Source organism: Opisthocomus hoazin, chromosome Z (genome assembly GCF_030867145.1).
Source record: "Opisthocomus hoazin isolate bOpiHoa1 chromosome Z, bOpiHoa1.hap1, whole genome shotgun sequence".
Lineage (NCBI taxonomy): Eukaryota > Metazoa > Chordata > Aves > Opisthocomiformes > Opisthocomidae > Opisthocomus > Opisthocomus hoazin.
Window position 1 is genome coordinate 63,804,794 of NC_134454.1, and position 18,514 is coordinate 63,823,307.

The 18,514-nt window shown below is 39.7% G+C and overlaps 1 protein-coding gene across 1 annotated transcript in view; it reads right to left on the reverse strand.

The window, feature by feature from the left end:
- Positions 1 to 524: 524 nt before the first annotated feature.
- Positions 525 to 18,514, reverse strand: part of TBCA (tubulin folding cofactor A) — a 34,365-nt gene continuing 16,375 nt past the window's right edge. The window contains exons 2-4 of the mRNA XM_075410648.1: positions 16,552 to 16,657; positions 4,403 to 4,489; positions 525 to 766 (exon numbers count right to left, since the gene is read on the reverse strand). Coding sequence (XP_075266763.1) covers positions 686 to 766; positions 4,403 to 4,489; positions 16,552 to 16,657 — 274 coding nt within the window. The 3' untranslated portion in view covers positions 525 to 685. The remainder of the gene's footprint in view (positions 767 to 4,402; positions 4,490 to 16,551; positions 16,658 to 18,514) is intronic.

Consider the following 18,514-nt stretch of genomic DNA (forward strand, 5'->3'; position numbering starts at 1 on the left):
TATTTCTTGAAAAAGTAACAGAATTTCGATCAATGGTAGTTGTGTGAATTGGGCTCTAAGAATCAACTCCAGGCAAACCGAGAAAGATTTGGAACCAGCTCTTAATTAGGTCTTGACTAGATACTTGATAAAATTACAGATAAATTACATCATAGAAAAAATATTGGTGACTTTGAAGGGTCATTTAGTCCATCTCCTCTTTCAGTACAAATTGTTATGCTATAATGGCCTGCAATTATTTCAAATATAAGGTGCTTCTAAAGCCCACAGCAGGGTGCTGGAACTAGTTGATCTTTACGGTTTCTTCCAACCCAAACCATTCTGTGATTCGATTTCATTCTAAAGTATTTATTGGTCCCTCACATTCCTTACATAGCTGAACTCTGTTTCTTAGACTGAATTGTTCAGATTATGTTCTGTATATTAGCTACTACACTATTATGCTTACATTAAATTTGCTTTATTTTTTTTTTTTGTAACTGAGGTGAAATGTTTCTATTTTGCCTGAATATGCAACACACAGATGTTTCAGAACATCTTTTATTTGATGCATCTTGCAGTTAGAGAAAGGCTGGTTTGCATAAAGGGAACCTTAGCAAGTCAACAATAGTAATAGAGCCATAGTCAAATCAAAGTGTGGAATGGACCCAGTGCTAATGCATATAAAGAAAGTACTGAAAAACTTCTAGGCTTCCAGCTTCACTGACTCCAGTATGGAACGTGCTTCTTTATACTCTTCAGCTTCTTCCAATTCTTTCTCATTTTCCTGGAATTAAAAACAAATTTTTTGAGTACTTTGAAAATAATTGCCGTGAGATTAATTTTAAGAAGGTAACTATGAAAAAAAACTGATAACAACAGATGAGGAGAAGGCTGAGGTACTCAACAACTTTTTTTGCCTCAGTCTTCACTGGCAATCTCTCTTTCCATACCTCTCAAGTGGATGGACCGCAAGGTAGGGACTGGGGGAGCAAAGTCCCTCCCACTGTAAGAGAAGATCAGGTCTGAGATCACCTGAGGAACTATAGGACCCAACAAGATGCATTCTAGAGTCACCAAGCCACTCTCCATGATATCTGAGAAATCGTGGCAGTCAGATGACATCCCTGGAAACTGGAAAATATTGCACCTGTTTTTAAAAAGGGTAGAAGGGAGGACCCTGGGAACTGCTGACCTGTCAGACTCACCTCTATGCCTGGGAAGATCACAGAACAGATCCTCCCAGAAGCTGTGCTAAGGCACATGGCTGTAATTTGAGACAGCCAGCATAGCTTCACCAAGGGCAAGTCCTGTCTGACCAACCTAGTGGCCTTCTATGATGGAGTGACTACATCAGCAGACACAGGAAGGGCTACAGATGCCATCTATCTGGACTTCTGTAAGGCCTTTGACATGGTCCCCCCAACAGCCTTCTCTCTAAATCAGAGAGATACAGATTTGATGGATGGACTGTTTGGTGGATGCGGAATTGGCTGCATGGCTGCATGCAGAGGGTAGTGGTGTCCTGGCTTTGGCTGGGATAAAGTTAATTTTCTTCCCAGTAGCTGCTGTGTTTCCGACTTAGTAGAAGATGATTGCTGATAATACACTGAAGTTTTTAGTTGTTGCTAAGAAACCAAGGACTTTCTCCAGTCTCCCACATTCAGGTAATGAGCAGGTGTTCAGGAGCTGGGAGGGAGCACAGCCAGGCAGGTGGGCCAAGCTGGCCAGTGGAAATATTCCTTACCATGGATGGCATGCTCAGCCTGTGAATGGGGGGTTGGTCAGGGGACAGAAACTTTTCCAGAAGTTTCACCCTTTTTCCAGGAGTTCAGCAAAATCCATGACCTCTGGGAAACCTGTGGGTTCTGCAATCACAGCTCAGGGACTGTCTGCAGAATTGGTCATCAGGTGGTGAGAAAAATTGTATTGCATATTGCTTCTTTTGTGTATTCAGTATTATTATTTCCTTTGTTGTCTTATTAAACTGTCCTTATCTTAACCCATGAGTTTTACTTTTTGTCCATTTCTCCTCCCCATCCCACTGAATGGGGGGGTGGGGGAAGCAAATGAGCAGGCATGTGTTGCTGGTTGCTGACTGCCAGGTTAAACCATGGCAGGTGGTCAATGGGTCAGTATCCAGGTGGAGATTAGTGATGAGTGGTGTCCCTCAGAGGTCTGTATTAGGACCAGCACTGTTTAATATATTTATCAGTGACATAGACAGGGGGATCAAGTGCACCCTCAGCAAGTTTGCAGATGTCACCAAGCTGAGTGGTGCAGTTGACATGCCTGATGGATGAGATGCCATTCAAAGGGACCTGGACAAGCTCAAGAAGTGGGCCCAGCTGAACCTCAGAAGGTTCAACAAGGTGAAGTGCAGGGTACTACACCTGGGATGGGGCAACCCCTACTGTCAATACAGACTGGGGGATGAAGGGATTGAGAACAGCCCTGCCAAGAAGAACTTGGGGGTACTGGTGGATGAAAAGCTGGACATGAGCCAACAATGTGCGCTCACAGCCCAGAAGGCCAGCTGTGTCCTGGGCTGCATCAAAAGCAGCGTGGCTAGCAGGTTGAGGGAGGTGATTCTGCCCCTCTGCTCCAGTCTGGTGAGACCTCACCTGGAGTCCTGTGTCCAGCTCTGGAGCCCTCAGCACAGGGAAGACATGGACCTGTTGGAGCAAGTCCAGGCGAGGGCCACAAAAATGATCCGAGGGCTGGAGCACCTCTCCTATGAGGAAAGGCTGAGAGAGTTGGGGTTGTTCGGCCTGGAGAAGAGAAGGCTGCGCGGAGACATTGTGACCTTTCAGTACTTAAACAGGACTTCTAAGAGAGATGAGGACAAACTTTTCGCAGGGCCTGTAGTGATCTAGGACAAGAAGTAATGGTTTTAAACTAAAAGAGGGTAGATTTAGTCTAGATATAAGGAAGAAGTTTTTTACCATGGGGGTTGTGAAACACTGGAACAGGTTGCTCAGAGAGGTGGTAGACGACCCATCTGTGGAAACATTCAAGGTGTGGCTGGATGGGGCTCTGAGCAACCTGATCTAGGGGAAGATGTCCCTGCTTATTTGAGGGGGGTTGGTCTAGATGTCCTTTAAAGGTCCTTTCCAAAACAAACCATTTTATGATTGTGTGAAACAAGGGCTATATCATTGCTGAAAACACTAGTTCTACATGATTCAAAACATGGGTAATTTCTTTTGTCCTACTTAAGGTCTAGGATAATGGCTGTCATGTGTGAGTAGATTTGACCTAGGCATATGTTTATTTTATTCTGTTAAATGTTTAAAACCAAGGACAGCATAACTGGAATGAGTAACAACAGACCTTGGAACAAGAGTACCATTATGAAAAAGCTTAGGCAAACTCACAATTGAAAAAACATACGGTACAAATGATTTTAATAAAAGCACTTGAAGGCAAGCAAAGCACAGAAAGCAACCCTTAAAGACTTCCAAATTCTTAACAACAATAGTAGTTCCCCGCCATTCCTTGTCTTTATTTTGTACAGCACACTGTATGGATCAATAGCACCATTTCTGCATGCCACTGAAATCTAGACCAGCTAACTGTGAAGTAAGTAGTTGAATGACAAAAGGACCCTAAATCCTGCCAAATACGGAGGATCTGTTTTGGAAAACAGTAGAGACATATTACCTGAGGATAAGAAACCTCGAGTTCTCCTTTGAGAAGGGATTTGTGTTTTAGCCATCAGATGTATGTATTTTAGGGTATGTATTTTCAACCTCACAGTAGTATTTACATGTGTAGCTGAATTCTTGATCGGAAGTCAGCTTTTAAAATAAGCTTGATGGTCTCCAGGCTTGGTATAGTTCCAGTGAATATATTTGTACAAGATACTATGTATTCCTGCAGATACTCGTATCATAAAAATGTGGCACTTGCGCTCACCTCACTGATAAATCATATAAGCTGTACTTGGCAAGGACTCAGCTGTCTCTTTTCTTGCCCATAGCATAATAAAAGTAGTAAGAAAGTATTTTCACTATTTCTGTTCACTACAAGCATATTACATAAATCTGCATAATCTAGAAAACCACCTAAGGCAGGTGAACTATTTTTTTCTGATCATGCAACTAGCACAGGAATTCAGAGTCCATTCTATTAGTTCAATATTTAAGTTTATGTGGAGCGTACATTCCATTAAAGACAGCTTCTAATATTCTAACACACACAGTTTTCATAGACTGAAGACCAAGCCTGCAAAGACAGTTATCTAAAATGAAATATTGGTATGTTATAGGACACTAGTCTCAGGACCTATAAAAAGGTAATTCTTCAATCCAGTTCTAATATGCTGCAATTGCACTGCAGACAAGCATGCTTATCCAGGTTCATCAGCATCAATGCTGATCAGCAGCATTTACTGATCAGTGTTTTTTGGTGCTGTACTTACTAGTAGTTGAGTAAGATCTGCATGTGCAACTTCTAATCTGCGCTGACAGTCTGGAATCATCATTCGTGACTCTTGTAAGATCTCAATCTGTGAAAATTAGAAGACATTGAAATGAGAATGTATTCCAGATAGGAATGTTATTTTTTAAGACAAGTCTTCAGTCTGAAAAATCAGTAGTACAGTCATGATCTAGGAACTTCAGAACAGTTGTACCTATTTTCTGAATAGGCTTTTTTATTAAAAGACACTCACTTAGCATAATTTCTTAAAATTCTGTTAATTAACAGGACACTTCCATTTACTTTGTACTTAATTAAATATAAAGTTTTAAGTGCACAGAAGTATTTAGAATAATTTTTGCCTTAGAAAAAAGTACTGCCTACAGTAGCTTTCCATACAGCATTTGTTAAAAAGGCTATTTAAAACAAACTCTCTCCTGCTGTCATGAAGCAGCTTCATCCAAAATGGGATCAGCTGGTTATATAAATATCTCCTGCATCTTTTGGGTAATAAAGAAAAACAGTGTTCAGATAATACCACATAGAGATAATTACTGCATGAAAAAAGTTATTGGGTTATTGATCACATTGTGTGCACACTGCAGGAGGCTCTGACTTAAAGACAAAGGTAAAGAAAAATGAAAAGCAAAGACCAGCAGGCTCATGTTTTTGATGCTTATCATGCATAAAAAGTTATTACTTATCCTTGTGCTTCATTTTAGGAGAAAGATTATTCTCACCATGCACTTTGAACAAAATTACTAAACTGGCACCCCACTGAATCTGAACATCGTGCCTCCTCCTACAGAAAACAACTTCACATTTATACAAGGGAACACTTATTTCATGGAACATTTCTGGATCTGAAATCCAACCACTGAGAAGAAAAGGTGTGCAGAGTTTTCAGTAATGTTACATCTATTTAGAAATGAAAATCTGTTAAATATTTAAATATGAAGCCTCTTCTGCATTCAGGATAACCTGCAACAGAAGGCATTCCCTTTAAATGGCTTCATTCTGTCATTGCTATGTTGTATTCTCCTTTCAGTATTAATGCTGCTGTACCAAAGGAACACTGTCATTGTAAAAGAGAAGATAAGCTATAGCTAAGAATGTATTTCTGCATACAGGAAGGCCTGAAGTACTAAAATATCATCACCATGTTTTTAAGGGTCATATATTTAAGTTCTTAGTTCAAGTTATTTTTGAGAGAAAGGGTTTAAAAACTTTGTTTCTGATTTTCTTTCAGGGAATCTAGAGCAAAACCTGTCTACCTCAATGAGGCAAAGATGGGTGACAAAAAAGTTAAGGACCTCCAAGTTCTAGTTCTCATCAGTATTATCACTTTTCTTTTAAGCATACAGTGTTCTACTGTATTAAAAATAAGACTAGGAACTCTGCATATTATATTTTCAGCAGTGAATGAATAAATAAAGGTTTGTAACTTCCAGAGTGAGGTGTGCCATAAACTGCATGAGATGATGCCTTCTGCTTTCTGTACTACAAATTTGTTCCATAAAGAGTACCCACAGAGTGAGAATATCTAATAATTACTTCCTTGGGCCAGTACTGCTAAGTAGTTGTGGATTGTGAAGCTGGCAGATGGTATGATAAGTAGTAACTTACTGGATATATGCCACTCAGTAAGCGAACTGGGAAGGCATATAAATGTAGAACCTGTAAGGTGTAGTCCTGGCTGCTGTAAGAAATGAACAAAACTACCCCAATCACTCTGTTCAAAACAGAACTTGACTGAGATCCAAAGGGGTACCCGAGTTTTATTTACATTTGCCTGCAGTTACACAATGATAATACTCATAAAAAAACCAACCAAACAAAAAAAAACAAATAGAAGAAAGAGAAATCCTGGAGTAACATTCAGTAGGTACAAACAGCTGGAGACTTTAATAGGAATTTTGTGGAGCCAAGATGATTAGTTGATTACTGAACTACCCATGCAAACTTTGATAACTTATGCATAAAATGCAATTTTTTCAAGTAATGCCAATAATCCCAGATAGATCATTTACTGTTACAGAAGTATATAATAAAGCAAAGTAAAAGCTTCAAATAATTAGATAAGCTTTAGGACTGGAAATTATAAAGTGTTTGCTCTCCAAATTCTATCAAAATTCTATCAAACTTTCTGACTGAACTCTAAGGAGTTTAAATTATAAGCAGGTCACAGAGGAGGTTATTACATGAACTGATCTAACTTTGCAAAGAGCCATAAATATCGGCTGGGTTTCTGTGAATTACAGTGCCAAACAGAAGTATTAAAAAACTGGAATAATTGAAGTGCATCTAAATACAGTGTTAAGACAAATGCAGTAAAGCACAGAAATAGGTACAGGGAGAAGCAAATTTAATTTGTTCTCAATAAGTGCACATAGGACCAAAAGAGCTATTGTGGCTATAGTGAGGATGATGCCCCCTTTCCTTTAAGTGTACTGAAAAAAACGGTTAAGCAAATCTCTTCAACCAGCCACATTTCTAGTCAGTTGTCTTTCAGGACTGAAGGTATTTCTACTAAGGGAGCAGATGTCTGGCACCTTTCGAAAGAAAGCAGTTTGTTCAGATGTGATGGGAGCTCTCTAACTGTTGGGGTGTATATAGCCTATTTACTAAATGCTATGTAGATTTCTTGTGAATTGAATCAGATGTCAAAGAACTGGTGTGCATAATGCACTATCAGTGAGTAGCCTTCAATTTGTTTTTCATAAATTCCAGATTGCAGTGACAGATAAAGCAGAACAGATGCAAACACACAGATCCACCTACCAGTTGCTTAATTAGAAGGACACCATAACTAAAATTAGACAATTATTTTACACATTCAAAGGCAAAACATGAGACTGTGAGAAGGAGCTGAGTATGTGTGTGGGTTGACCCTGACTGGACGTCAGGTGCCCACTAAAGCCGCTCTATCACTCCCTCTCCTCAGCTGGACAGGGGAGCGAAAGTATAACGAAAGGCTTCTGGGTCAAGATAAGGACAGGGAGAGATCATTCACTGATTACTGCCACGGGCAAAACAGACTCGACTTGGTGAAAAATAATTTATTACCAATCAAATCAGAGTAGGCTAATGAGAAATAAAACCAAACTAAATCTTAAAACACCTTCCCCTACCCCTCCTTTCTTCCCAAAGGAAGAGGCTCAACCTCACTCCTGATTTTCTCTATCTCCTCCCCCTGAGCAGCGCAGGGGGATGGGAAATGGGGAATGGGGGTTGTGGTCAGTTCATCACACGTTGTCTCTGCCACTCCTTCCTCCTCACACTCTTCCCCTACTCCAGCATGGGGTCCCTCCCTCGGAAGACAGTACTCCATGAACTTGTCCAACATGAGTCCTTCCCACAGGCTGCAGCTCTTCAGGAACAGGCTGCTGCAGCGTGGGTCCCCCGCAGGGTCACAAGTCCTGCTAGCAAACCTGCTCCGGCGTGGGGTCCTCTCTCCACGGGTCCACAGGTCCTGGCAGGAGCCTGCTTGAGCATGGGTTCCCCACAGGGTCACAGCCTCCTTTGGGCATCCACCTGCTCTGGCATGGGGTCTTTCCCCGGGCTGCACGTGGAGATCTGCTCCACCGTGGACCTCCATGGGCTGCAGGGGGACAGCCTGCCTCACCACGGTCTTCTCCATGGCCTGTAAGGGAATCTCTGCTCCAGTGCCTGGAGCACCTCCTCCCCCTCATTCTGCACTGACCTTGGTGTCTGCACGGTTGTTTCACTCACATCGTCTCACTCCTCTTTCCTGCTGCAATTGCCATTAGCCAGTTGTTTTTTTTTTTTCCCTTCTTAAATACGTTATCCCAGAGGCGCTACCACCATTGCTCAGCCTGGATGGGCTCACCCTTGGCCAGCAGTGGGTCCGTCTTGGAGCTGGCTGGCATTGTCTCTATCAGATATGGGGGAAGCTTCTCTCAACTTCTTACAGAGGCCACCCCTGTAGTCCCCTCGGTACCAAAACCTTGCCACACAAACTCAGCACAGGAGATAATGCCCAAGGCTTTAAACATGAGCAACTCTGATTTTTAGCAGGTCACACAATGAAAGTTCAAAGCTACTGTTTCAACTTTAGGCAGATCAGAGCTACTCAGATGAGACAGATTCTCTACTCTTTGGATCATCCAGCACTTACACTAAATAAAATTTTTGATAATTTAAGAATACAAATAAATATTACTGCTTATGACTCAATACCAAGTATTTTGCAACAGGAAGCTATTTTGCTCAGCCTAACTGACACGTATTATATAATTTTATATAATAAATTATATATAAAATTATATAATTTATTATATATATTATATTGTTTATCAATATATATTATTAATATATATTATTATTTCTTAAAGAGCAGCTCTGTGGAGAGGGACCTGGGTGTCCTGGTGGATGACAGGTTAACCATGAGCCAGCAGTGTGCCCTGGCTGCCAAGAAGGCCAATGGGATCCTGGGGTGCATCAAGAAGAGTGTGGCCAGCAGGTCAAGGGAGGTTCTCCTTCCCCTCTACACTGTCCTGGTGAGGCCTCATCTGGAGTACTGTGTCCAGTTCTGGGCTCCCCACTTCAAGAAAGATGAGGAGCTACTGGAGAGAGTCCAGCGGAGGGCTACAAGGATGGTGAGGGGACTGGAACATCTCCCCTACGAGCAGAGGCTGAGGGAGCGAGCTGGGCTTGTTCAGCCTGAAGAAGAGAAGGCTGAGAGGGGACCATAGAAATGCTTATAAATATCTGAAGGGTGGGTGTCACAGGAGGATGGGGCCAAGCTCTTTTCAGTGGTGCCCAGCGACAGGACAAGGGGCAATGGGCACAAACTGAAGCACAGGAAGTTCCATCTGAGGAAGAACTACTTCCGTCTGAGGGTGACGGAGCACTGGAACAGTCTGCCCAGGGAGGTTGTGGAGTCTTCTTCTCTGGAGATATTCAAGACCCGCCTGGACACGGTCCTGTGCAGCCTGCTGTAGGTGACCCTGCTTTGGGAGGGGGGTTGGACTAGATGACCCACAGAGGTCCCTTCCAACCCCTACCATTCTGTGATTCTGTGATTATTATATAATTTTATCAGCTTCAGAAAAGCAGAGACAGAGTTTGTTTGGGGTTTTTTTTCCAGCTGACTCACATCCAAACAAGAGATTTAGAGATGAGCAGATACACAAATAATTTGAAATCAACAAGAAAAACTCCACAAGGCTCTCTTTCCTTGATCTTAGATGGACAGCCTAATAATTACAGAATCATAGCGAACTACTGGGGTCAAAGGGTATAGTGACAATATTGTTTTGTATGACAGGCGTGGTGTTCTAACCACAAGAGATAGGCTAAGAAACATGATAAATGTGAATGAGTTATATGTACAAATTATATACATGCATATGAATACATATTCATGCTTTTAAATACCCTCTTGTAATCACTTGCCCTTTGACTGTTGCACAGATAATTATAACAGTATGGATCTACTCAAAGATGGTAGGGGGCGAAGAAAAAAACATGCAAGTATTTCGGCTTTCTAAGAAAATTGCTACTTGTTTGAACTACTTTTCATCAGAAGATCTGTAAAACATTTGGAATCCATTGACTAATTACAGCCATATCTGATGGAAGGACAGAGACCCAAGACAAAAAGGCCATCTCTAAGTATCATGAACACCAATGGTTCCAAAATTAATAATCCTACTAAGGAAGAAATAGTAGCACAAAGTAAACAGTCACATTAAGGCTACTGGGAGGCTAATCAATATATTTGTAACTTAAATCCACATGATAGTATTACTTCTCACTGCTAATCAGGGAATATAAAAGCACAATGTGCTGGGCCATGATAGTGGTGGGAGGACATAGGGAGTAGGACAGAACAGATGATGTAGGAGAAAGCCGGACACAGGCAAGGCAGGAACTCAGAGGAGATACAGCATTAAGGTGAATACAGAGGGGGCAAAAAAACAAATACATGAAAACTGTAGGAAACTAAGTTTGATTAGTTCTACTTCCTTTGATGCAACTTGTTTCTCACATAACAGGCCCAAAATGAGCTTGAGCTATCCACAAATAGAGGATACAAGAGTACACTGCAGTTCATTGTAGGCGAGTTGTCAAATACGTTGATCAAAACACTTCCGAAGGATGACAAAGAAAAACATGCAGTAAAGAACTGGAGAATATTGTTTTGTATCTATGGTGCTTGAGCGTTTCAAGAACTAAAATGGTCATGTATCAACCACAAACCACCTACCCTTTGTAGCAAGAAAGCTGGAGGAGGAGAAAACCCTGTGGATTTAATGCCTCAGTATTTCAAATGAGCTTTCTCTGCAGCTCCTCTCATGTGAGGGCTAATCCTGCTTTTCTAAAGCAGATCACTTAAGGACATAAAAGACAGAAAGGTTCTTTTGGTCTTTTTGGAAAAGTTTGTCACTTGGAAAACAGTCTGTCACTGGCTGTTTTCCACTAAGGTACAACTGCCAGGTTTTCTTCATTGTCAGCAGCAGCGGGTGGGCAGAGAACACCACACTAAGCTAAAAAATGGAGATACTTTTGAAAGGACAGAAGCAAAACTCCCTGTGCTCCACTGAAAAAGTTTTTAATACACTGTATCATAAATTATAGGTATTGCTCCTTTAACGTTATCTTAAAGGATGATAATGGAATTATGCATTACAGAAAGTTGTCATTTAATCAGCAGGCAACACATTTCCTACCAACAACTCAAAGTTCTACCTGATCAGATCCATGCTGATGCAAATATAAACCTCACCCTGTAGGTGAGAGGTGGTAAACATCTGAATGAAGAGGTTTCTTTGGGAGTTGCACGAAGAAAACACTGATAAAAGAAAGACTTGCTTTCCCAACAAGAATGGCTCAACCTCGTAGGAACAACTAGCCAAATTTCTTTCTGCTCCCCCCCAACTTTTTGTGGGGGAGGTTAAGCTTGGGAGAGAAGTTGAGAAGGTTGGGGTTTTTTTGGTTGTTTGCTAAGATGAGACACAGATCCCAAATCTGTGCTTATTGTAATGCATGCTATGCTAGAAGTAGCAGGCTGGTTAGGAGGTGTTTTAGATTAACCATGAAGGTTTGGGAGGCATCCCCCGCCTGTATCGTGGAGGTGAAATACCTGGGAAAATATTTGTGCCGAAATCAGAAACAGGACATGGGAAGTTCCCTAGATAGAAGGCAGAAAAGTCAAGTCCAGATTTTTTTCCACTGTTGAGAGCAGAGTTAAAGTGAGGCCAACTGAAGAAGAAATGAATCACGTCCCATCTCAGTGGCAGGTCTTTTCTACCACAGGAATGTTGCCATGCTAACTTATTCCAAATACAGCACAAAGGCCTTTAATCTTCAGCTTTAAGTATGGAATCCAAAAGATATTTACACCTACGTAAATAAAAAGGAAAACAGCCTTTGGAAAACAAAAGAGACAAAGGAAGAGCATAGTAATGATTTTTTTTGTCATTTGATCCCTTTCAGAAAGCACATTAGGCAACAAAAAACTAAGTTTGAAAGCATTTTTAATATCAGTTGCATGTTAGGAATATTATTCTGTATTTGGTACAGAGAATTTCAAGTTGCTAGCTTTTAAGGGAACAAACTGTGCTGGTTAAGGATACTGTCCAAATACATAAGGGAGAACATTAGACCCTTCATTAGCATTTCCATTGCATCTTTACCTACGCAACTAGAGTTCAGATTATCAAGCAAAGTTAGGGGAAAAAACAAAACAATACAAACTTATGAAAATAATCAGACATAAGTGAAACTGTATGTTTCACCTAAACTTAGTGTATTTGATTGGTGAGAAGACTGAAACTTTCTTTGAACCAGTTGGGCGGGGGGTGGAAAGAGCTAAAAATGTAAAAAGCCAAGTGAGCTGGTGGGAGTATTTGATGCTAAACAGACACTTAAAATTGAAAAATTTACAGAACAAGACAATGCTCCTTTCAGTTAGAACTCCTCCAGTAACAAGATTAGCAGCAAAGTCTCATCTTCCACAGTAATTTTCCAAAACAATATGCATTGTTTCCAAATGTATTTCTTTTTAGCTGTTTCAGGAGATACTTTACCTTCAACTCAACTATACAAGGGAAGTATTGTTTTCACTAATACTTGTAAAAAACTGTGTATTAGCAAGATGTACTTTATGTACTCTTTGGCATGCAAATACTAAATTCTATGTTAAGTCCATTGGATTTCTAATTCAACTGGAAATGACATCACACCAGAAGTAATTTGGAACTGTAGGAAAACTATTTTTTAAAAATGAAAATTTATCATTTATCAGTAAAAATGCTGACAGTTAACAAAAACTCCAGAGTATATCTGCAATTCTACTGAGAGGGAGCAAACAAGGACTAGATACCTCAGGCTTTTCCCACACTCACAAGGCTCAAGGTAAAAGCATTACATGGGAAAGGATGTTTGCTTATGCACGAGACATATCAACAATCACAGAAATACAGAAAACTACTGGTTCCTACCATTAGCCTGCACCCATGAGCGATTATAGCATAAAAAGTTTCCGTTACAGATGAAGTATTATGAAGCTCTGTGTAAAGTCTTCATATACTGAGAAAGATTGTAACTGTGTAGAAACTAAGGCTTCATTATGAAAAAATCCGCAGAGAGGTACAATTGCAATACTTGCTGCTACCAGTCAGGGTTGTTTCTACAGAAACTATAAGCAGAATTTACACCTGGTAGAATACCTCAAAAGCCTTTTAATATTTTTTCCTAAATTGTACAAATGTGATAATTCTTGTGTAAAATAGTTTAGGTTTTAGTAAGATTGTTTTCAATTTAGTATTTTATTAAAGTATTTAATAATGCTTTTTCCTACCAGTCTCATGGTTGAAGATAGTGTGATTTTGAGATATAAAAACATATGAAAATTTTTCTATCCTAGCCTTTTTTCCCCAACTATTGCTCATCATTTATTGTGGGTTTTTTTTCTTCCAATTTGGCTCAAATAAATTGTTATAAGCTTTCCCTTAAATTGTAAACTTCTCATCTGCCTTTGGTAGGCAAAAAACAGGTAATAGCATAGTGGTGTTTTTTTTTGGTTTTTTGGTTTGTTTGTTTGTGTTTGTTTGTTTGTTTGTTTTTTTAAATAAGCTGTAACTCATGGAAAAGGAAGGGCTTCTTTGCCCCATAATGCTAGAGATTCTTTCTCTGTGATATGCAGCCTCCCACAAGTAGTAGTCACCAGCCTGGATTCAGCTGAAGTACATGAGGAGCTGAGACACAGCAAGCAGTGCAAATACAACGTGCAGCCGCGACAATAGCAATACACGGGTGTTACGAGCAAAAACCAGGTGCGGATCCCTCAGGAGCGACACACACCACTCAGCAAGTGAAAGTTCTGGCTTTATAAAAAGCGTACTGTTAACCATGGTGGGAGTGCCGGGACACTGACACTAATCAAAACAGGGAACCGACGCCATGGAGCCCTGCCCAGGGGTGAAGCTCAAAGGAAGGCACTGCAGTGGTGGATAATGAAACTTGTGCTGATTAACATATCATACATAGGCAATGTCCTGTTTTAGTCATTAGTGAACTCGCTGATACAGTGCAGCTGCTGTTGTCCAGATTCCGAGATCTACAGTCATGCTTGTGCCCACCAAAGTTGGGGGCAGATGAGGGGGGAAGTGAACTATGCCAGGTCACCACAACAACAAAGCAGAACATGCTTGGGACTCTACAGATTTGGATGGGAGGAAGGGAACTGCTCTGGGGTGTCACAACAAAGTCTTCTCACGCCCTACAATGGGGTCTATCAAATTACAATCTTAGTGAGATTATACCTGCACTGTAAGCAAACTGTCCTTTTTGTTTCTCTGATACTGAATTTGCTCCGTATTAAGTGTTTCTGGACAGTGCAGGTGAAGACTGGTATCTAACAACTGCCAGCTGCCCTAGCTGGTCACTGCCCCAGCCAGAGATCGCTTGAGTTCACAGGAACCATAAGCTGCCCTACTGTACATGGAGTTAGGAGAAAAATATTGAGTCAAACCCTAACTATTATGCTATAAAGGGACTGACCCCTCCTTACAGACCAGACACAACCTGAAGTCCACATATGCTGTGGGAATGGCTTATTAGCTTTAAAGTTTTCCATACTCACTTCTGTACTGTTAAACCATATGTTCTACTGCAGAACTAGAAAGCTAAATGAGAACAGCAGTACATTAAGAGGCAGGCAATGCTTTTAAGCATCTTTCCCTCAACTCTGGCTTTATTTGTATATACATACCTGATTTAGCTGACACCTCAGCTAAATAATAGCTAAGATTATTATTCCAGTCTCAAATGATTGAATGTATTCCCAGCCCCCAAATGTTACTTTTCAATACTGAAATAAAGACTACAACCATATTTGTAAAGAAATAGCTATTCAGATTAGGAATTATTAACTAAAAGCAATTCTTAAAATGTGTAACTACAGATATTTTTCCTGAAGAACTTCACAAAGTATAAACTCTATCCAAACTATGTTTTTGAGCAAAATGTCCTGGTATTATATAACTTTCTTCAGAGTAACAGATTTGGCCCTATGAAAAGTATGTGCATTCTTTCTGAGGCTCCAAATTCTTCAGAACCTAAAATATTAACAACTTCCAGAATGCAGAGTGCAAAACGTGCTATAAAAGAACAAGAAATGAAGATGTCATTGGAGAAACTGATTGCTTTCAAAATGGATCAGGCAATTTCTGAATTAATTGAGACTATTCTCTGTGAAGGCTTTTGTCACTGGTCTCTGAGAATACCTTCAAGTAGTGTATAACATTTCATTTCACAGCAGAAGTTCACAGCCTCCACTGTTTTTGACTTTGATGGTATCTTGCAGGTCACTGCGGAAATACCACGGTGCAGTCAAATAATCTGATGAATGGGGGACACTAAAAATGGGAATTGCATTCATTAGTTCTTGTTAGCATCAGAGGATCTTCAGAAAGACTACTCTTTTGTAGGACCTTGGAGTCTCAGTCAGTGGTGAGGCAGACACGGCTCAGCTCTATAACTATAGTTCTTTTTTTGTATACAAATTCTTTATTTGTTTTTCTTTCCCATGGCATAAGGAAAGCAAGGCAGGACATACACACAGGGACTGATATCTAAACTTACTGAAGTTGTTTTAGCTTGCTCTAGAAGGGCTTCCTCCTGTCTTGTTTTCATTATTTTTTTTCTATTTCAGTTTTGTTTAACCTATTCTTCCATTGTTTAAAAATGAAGATGGGAGAACAGTAGGTTTCATAACACAAAGGCCACCAGACTATTGAAACAAGTGAAAATAATTTTTATTTACAGTGTCCGTTTCTGTGAAGATTTAAGTGAAAATATTGGGGAAATGCTTGGGGAAAAAAACATAGTTAAAAGACAACACATTTAGTTGAAAGATTAGAAAGGTCACAGTTAAACACAGCTGCATCACACTTCTGTGAAGAATAAACACAAATCTCCCAAACCCAAGCCTTTTCTCAATGAGAAGGAAGTTTGACACTCCTTCTCCTTCCAAAAGGGCATGTATCGACTGTCTGCTACTACTGTCCTTTGTGGGTACACTTACAAGAAAAACTTAGTCATATTTTAATAGTGATGCTAAAGCACACCCTTGAGCAGATGAAACAGCAGTGTGTCCCTTGCTAGTCGGTGACTTCATTACAAACTCTAGCAGCTGCTAAGAGCAGCTGCATCACCCATTGCTCTCTTTGAGGTCTATGATTTTACCAACGGGATACAAGTATACTCAAGAGTTGAAATGTTTCACCTGCATATTAACTACAAAGCATTGTCACTTCACTGCAACATTTGCACTTACCAGCAAACACTTAGTTTGCCTAAATGCATCCAGACCATGCATTTTCAGGTTCTTGGAATTTCTAAGAAAGAGAGTTCATGATGGCCTCAAACACTGTTAGTGAGTGATTGCCATCCTGACACCGAGTGCTAAGGAATACATATGCTGTCTCCTTACAATTTAACAGTTCTGGAGTAAAGGCAGTTTCTACAAATGCTTATTATGACTTTTACAATTGACAGTGTTTTAGTCCAGTACCTATAACAAGAGTCTCGAAAAAGCTACAGGAGTTTTTTATTTAAAGATGACTATAATGAAATCAAACCAAAGAAGAATTTTATAAAACAAGTTTGAGAATAGTTTACCTGCTTCTTAATTCCATAATCATCACATGCTTCAGCTTTCATTTTTTCAATCTTCTCTTCTTGCTGTTTTGCTTCTTTTTCATACATAACTTTTTCTTTTGCCAATCTGCAATTAAACCAAGCCACTGTGTTAATCTGGTTCTATTACAGTAAGAAGGTACACGATTGATAACAAAAAAAACCCTGAAAACTGCAGCCCTATAAGATAATATAGTTTTATTTAAAAAGGCTCTTAACCACTGCAAAAATCTGCATCTAGGAAATGCCAAATTAAGCTATTTTGTATAATGATTCTTATAAGAATAATTTAAATTAAAAGTATTTTTTAAAGATTTTGTGTGGGCTTATCCATTTGGAATATCCTACAAAAGGATATATTTTGGTACTTAATTTCAAATACATAACAGAAACAGATAAGCTGCCTTGTAGATCTAGATGACTGCTAATAAAGACAATAGTACAGAGAAGAAAGCTATCTCTCCATATCAAAAAAGTCCTCACATCGCAGGTAGGCAAAACAAACTATATTAAGTTGTCTGCAAAGACAATATTGTTATCATCAGCTTTTAGATCAGCGTTTGCCAAACTTGCTCAACATCACCTAGGTTCTGATAGTTTTGTGAGTGACCTACATTATCTGTTAGTCATGTGGCCTTTGCTCTTTCCTATTCACTGCTAAGTAAACACCACTGCACCTGCATTGTTAGATAAATAATAATGGACATCCTTCTTAGTAGTAACTTTTTTCAAAGTTATCACATGTAAATGAAAAGAAACAACACTTTCAGGTTCACAAACTATGACCCCAGAATGTTTTTTTTTCCTGATCACTACATTTCATGCCATTAAATGTGTTATTTCCCATACTAGTTTTCGTACAAAATAATGAGAAGTAAAATTCCCAAATAACACAGTAGCCTCATAGTCTTCTGTTCCTTAGAGCATTTTCTCCATTTATGGTGATGCTAGTTTGGGGGTTACAGACAAAAGTAACAGTTCCATAATTTACATTATAGCAATTTTCTTTATGGCCTATCTTTCAAATGGAAAATAATCCATTTTTTAATCCTAATAATGGACCCATACTTGGGAGCAGGATGCTTTTTGCTAACAAGCATAGATTCAAGAGTAATGTAAAAAATTTTGCAGGTCAGAAGGGAATTTTAAGGTAGTCTAGTCTGATGCCCTGTAGTAATTTTTACATTGCAATCTTATTATCAAACTTTATTATTTGTTGTTATTTCAATTTTGCCGTTACACATCCCACTGTGTTACATATATTCATTAGGTGTATGCTGGATTACATAACGATAGATCTGAACCAAAACATCCTTCGGGATCTGACGAATGATGAAGTAATTCCTGACCAGCTAATTCAGGGCCAAAACAAACACTGAGATGCTACTGCAAACCTGAGAGCATGCCAGAGAAAATCCTTCCCCAAACAAGAATAAACACCACATCAGCCTATATAAAACAAGATTGTTTAAGGAAATCTTAACAGCCAAAAGAAGGTAATCAGATCCAAGAAGCAAAGAATGTATTACACAAATGAAAAGAGAATAAGTAAAGGTCTTGTAGAGAGCTTCATGGTCACGTTAGTGAATCAGAGCAAATTAATTCCTAATTTGTCACAGTTAAGTGCCCTACTAGATATGCTGCTAGGATGGACAGAAAGATATTGGGATGACAAGAACCTTTTGTGAACTGAAACCGCCACAAAAGCACCACTGCAGTAATATCTTGAGAAAAATTCCAAAGAAAATACAGTGATATTGCAAGAGCAGGAACTCTCCCAGCTTTTGTTAGAATTTACATCACCAGAAATTGTTTTGCTGAAATAGCCTTAAACTGTGGCTCCACAACAGTTGATCTAAGCTGGGCTGTGGCAACAGAGACCTGAACAGGTTTCAAACCCCGTGGAATCACACCATCAGACAGGGCCTTCAGCCTTATGAACAAG